Source organism: Urtica dioica, chromosome 4 (genome assembly GCF_054948205.1).
Source record: "Urtica dioica subsp. dioica isolate 48M chromosome 4, U.dioica_male_clone48M_v1_H2, whole genome shotgun sequence".
Taxonomy (NCBI): domain Eukaryota; kingdom Viridiplantae; phylum Streptophyta; class Magnoliopsida; order Rosales; family Urticaceae; genus Urtica; species Urtica dioica.
Window position 1 is genome coordinate 39,378,179 of NC_142759.1, and position 4,682 is coordinate 39,382,860.

The 4,682-nt window shown below is 33.6% G+C and overlaps 1 protein-coding gene across 1 annotated transcript; it reads left to right on the top strand.

The window, feature by feature from the left end:
• Nucleotides 1-1,009: 1,009 nt before the first annotated feature.
• On the top strand, nt 1,010-4,151 carry LOC149401534 (uncharacterized). The gene is made up of 4 exons (XM_089613681.1): nt 1,010-1,164; nt 1,249-1,310; nt 2,949-3,078; nt 3,800-4,151. Exons 1-3 carry the CDS (start codon nt 1,107-1,109, stop codon nt 3,075-3,077), a joined length of 249 nt encoding a protein of 82 aa, XP_089469807.1. The 5' UTR covers nt 1,010-1,106; the 3' UTR covers nt 3,078; nt 3,800-4,151.
• The last annotated feature ends 531 nt before the right edge of the window (nt 4,152-4,682 follow it).

Consider the following 4,682-nt stretch of genomic DNA (forward strand, 5'->3'; position numbering starts at 1 on the left):
TTTGAAGTTTTTATGTAAAAAAAGTGTAGGAAAAAAATAGGAGAGAGAAAATGACGAATTTATTAATAAATAAGGGTATATAAGACCTTAATTATTGCCACATAATCATATTGGCTATTTCCCTAAAAGTTGTGAAACAGAAGCTAAAAACAAATTTCATAGTTTCATTTTAGCTATTTCGCTACAATGCTCTTTTTTTTAATTTCTTTTATCAAAATTTAACTTCAATTTTTATTTAACTAAATTTTTTTTCCCATAATACTTCTAAGAAATCTGACAGATAGGAAAACATGCAGCATTCTGAAAAACTTTGAATCATAAAAGAGTTTTTTTCCTTACCTTTTGTTATTTTAAAAAAATCATTGACAACGATTTTTGCTAAATTTAATTTAATATAATAAAAAGTCTTCAACTTGCTCTATTTTCCTTATGTTTTTTTTTTCCACTTTTTGTCTAAAAACAATAATAATTTTTGTTAAAACTAGTCCAATTAATATGAAAAAAAAAAGATGATACACCTCCCACTTTTCTTGTTTGTTTCAGAATCCAATTAGAATCTGACTCCGGAGTAGTCCAGTCACGGGCCTACTTACAGTCCCGCACATACATCCCTTCGGGAAAATTGAGTCTGGTAGTCATTTTTTATAATTTTATCGTAAAAGTACTATATTTAAAATTTTTATTACAAAAATACTTATTTTAAGTCGTTAAATAGTTATTTTTTCAGTCTTTCTTATAAATTGTTTACTGCTTTAGCCTCTATTGAATTTTATTTACTGTTTATAATGTTAATTATCAATAAAATAATTATTTACCGTTGGAAAAAGGTTATTTTTGAAATTATTTAAAATAGCCGGTAATTTGAAAATATTACATTTAATAAAACGTTATTTTTGTATTTTCTACGATACCTTCCAGGTCCGCACCTAAGTCCAGCGCATTACGGCCCATAACGGCGCTGATATCCGGTCAAAATATCCAACTGTTTGACCCGAACCGTTCATAAGATCTTTACACTTTACCCCTTAACTTCTTTGCGTTAGGGTTTACGAGATTTTGTCAACACAGCCAGCGAGAGGGAAAGGAGAAGAAACGAGAAAAAAAAAATGTCGAAGAAGAATAATCTTACTAAGAGGAAGAACCAGCACGCATTTGAACTCAGAAGTAACAACCTCTATTCAACAATTTCTTTCTCGATTGTAGATGATCTATGCCTTTTTCATCATGTAACCGTTCGTGCTATTTCAGGAGAGAAAGCGGAAAAGGAAAAGAAGGCTATGAAGCTTCATGCGAAGAAGAACAAGATGAAAGTAAGTTGCTTTATTTATTTATTATTAATTCAGTCGTTTTTTTTTTATTTTAATATATAAAGATCATATGTCTCTTGAATGGTGTGAGCGTCTTTAAATAAATTAACTAAAAAACATCCATACGAGTCTTAGCATCATAAATTCGGCATGCTCACTTCTGTAGATTTGCAATGTTACTCTAATATTATTTTATGTCTTTTTCTTCATTGGGTTTACAAGCTTCGTGTCGGGTAAATTAGGTTGCTTTGTTAAATTGGGATCTTATTGAGTTTGAGGGTTGTGTTTAAAATCAAGGTTTTAAAAGGCGTAAACGGTAACTGAGGCGATTTCTGTTTTCGAGGCAAGGCTTACGCCTCAAGGCGTATTGAGGCGTAAGCCTCAAAAGATAGGCATAAATAAAAGATACTTTATAAATCTGAAATAATCCCCAAAAAGTTTTAGGCTTATGATGTTTAGTTCAACCCTCAAATACTAATTTAACAATGAAATTGACTCATAAAGCTTCTAACAATCAAACGCTAAATTAACTTACTCTATATAAACTTCTAACATTCCATCATCGTCACGGTCATATTCTTCTTGATATGCGGAACTATCATCATCTTCCGTGTCCTCATCAAACACCATTGTTCCTTTGCTTCCTCCTATACATAGTAATATAGTTATTGGCACATATCTTCTTGACTTCATCGGTAACCTTGTCGCATGGTGCGACATTATCCTACGTCCCTGTTAGATGATCTTTCACCCGTTTGATGCTTCCCTTGATAAACTTCTCGCAGAAATTACACTTGAAGTAGGTATAATTATTTTTTTTTCCTGATCGAATGCAATGTACAATACTTATGACCAATATCTACTTTTTCCCGACCTGACATTATCCCACAAAATAAATCATAGCATATTCATAGTCAGAAACACAGGTTCAGGGTTGAGATGATTGGAGAGGACAGAACAAAAAAAAAACATTCTGAAGTCTGAAGTCTGAACAGAACCAAAATAATAAAAAATAATGATCCTAAAGTCTGAACAGAACCAAAAAAAGAAAAAGAAAAAAGAGAGTCGAAGAGAAACTTACCAAGTCAGAAGTAAAGAACAGCAGCGTCGAGATGGAGGAGAAGACCAGCGTGCGTGAAGATGGTGGAAGTTCGCAGGTTTCAGCAAGTCGCACGTTTCAGCAAGTTTGCAAGTTTCAGCGATTAAACCCTAAGTTTCTAATTTTCGTTTGTTTTATTAGTTTCTGATTTAAAATAAACCAAAAAGGCCCAAACATTCAAATTGTGCCATTTTTTTTAACCTGCTATTTCAGGCGAGCCCGAAGCGTTTATTTTCGGAGCGTACGCTTGAGCCCGAAGCGTTTATTTTCGGAGCGTTTTTTTTAACCTAAATCTGCCAAGGCTTTTTTTTTCCAGGCTTGAGCCTGGAGGAGATTTATGAACGCCTCGCCTCAAGGCGCGCCTTTTAAAACCATGTTTTAAATAACTGATTGGAAACTTGCAAATTGCGATGTGAATGGTAATAATAAAGACGCGCCTTGAAACCGCTTTTAAAACCATGTTTTAAATAATTGATTGGAAACTTGCAAATTGCGATGTGAATGGTAATAATAAAATGTGATGTTGGTTTCCTTCTGAACAGGTTGATGGGGGTGACAAGAAGAAAAAGAGGGGTGCAAGTGGATTTCAAGTTGGGAAGAGGAAAGTGAAGACCAAGTTGACAGCTTTGGCGAAGGCTAAAGCGGAACAAGCCATGGAGGTTGACAAATGAGGTTTGGTTCTCTGTTGCTCCTCCTAGTTGTTCTGCGTTCGTTGTTGAATGTACAGTTTACTTTAGAAATCGAAGAGAGCATTCGACTTTGTAAAATTATTTAATTTATATATCATCATCAGAGCGTTTTTGTTGCTACGCTTTTTTTTTTTTTCTTTTTTTCTTTTTCTTTTTATTTAGACTATTCTATTTAACCGAACTTTGCGCTTGCTCTGACCACTTTAAGTTTAGCCCATGTATTGAAGCAGGTTTCAAAAGTTTTGAATCTTTGTTTAGAATGTGTTTTTTAATTTATTTATTATTGAATTAGAATGTATCTTACTCTCACCGATGCGAATTTAAGCTACTAGGTTGATAAGAATATATAATTTTTTCTATTAGGAGAAGCCTAACATCATATACTTCAATTTAGATTGGATTAGATTGAACTGTAAAGTACATTTTTTCTTCTCTTTCCTGCATTTTGGCCAAACGCGACCTTCAAGCGCTTTGGTCCATGTTACGACTTACAAGTACACGAATAAAGCTTGGCATAGGTCCCTTGCTTTGTTTGGCCCAAAACAAAAGTAAGTACATTGATTAACTCTTGGTATAAGTTCATCTAATACTGCCGGAGTATTCACAAGATACCCTTTATTCACTACGTGAAGATTAACCAAATATTCTTTTTAATAGATTAGATGATCCTATCCCTTCTGGCACTCATCCCTCTTTCTGATCAGATCCTTGGTGCTGCTTGTTCTTTTCGGTTTGTTTTGGATTGCTTGCGAGGCCAGTGAGTCAGCTGATAGAGTTTGTAGATTTACGGCTCAGTCTGACTTGAGCAGGTTTTGAAATTGTTGGGGAGGTCCAAATTTTTCTCTTTATTGGGGGTGCTTATTTTCTCTTAAGAAGAAAAGATTTGATTGAACCATAATTCAACCTCAAGTACTTTGATTTATTTGTCCAAAACAAATAGTTTGCTTAGAATAGTAGTTAGTGACTCGTATTGCATATTGGACCTAGATTTCACATATTACGTATGCTTTGTCTTCGATGATTAAATGGGATGTTTATAATTTAAGTACACAGAAAGGTTCGACTCTGGTTTCTGTTTCCAGTAACCATGTGCATTCATTACTTAGAACTTGCTTCCACAAGAAATCAGAAAATTAATTAGGCAGATATGTGAAATTCTTAGGGTCTTTGTAAATTTCCCACTAAATGACTTGCAGTTCGAGATCAGCCAATCAATGGATATGGCTTGTCTAGAAATACTCTTAGTAGTGTGAATTTAAAGCTTATCATAGGCATAATATAAATCTCTGCCACTAGTTTTAAGGTTCAGACTGAAGTTTGTTTTCAATGGTAAGTAGAAATTGGCAGTTGATTTTAATTATTTATTATATGATGCGACAATCACAATAATTAGGCATTGAATTGGCTTCACGATTATCAGACAATAAGAATCTTAGAAGTTTGAACCACCTGAGCATATCTGATAAGTATAAAAATGCCCATAAGATAAGATGACTACTGTCGAAACTGAAGCAGTTGATTTTAAAATAAAAATAAAATATAAAAATAAATTAAAGCAGTTAATCCTATCTTAGCCAACAACCGAAT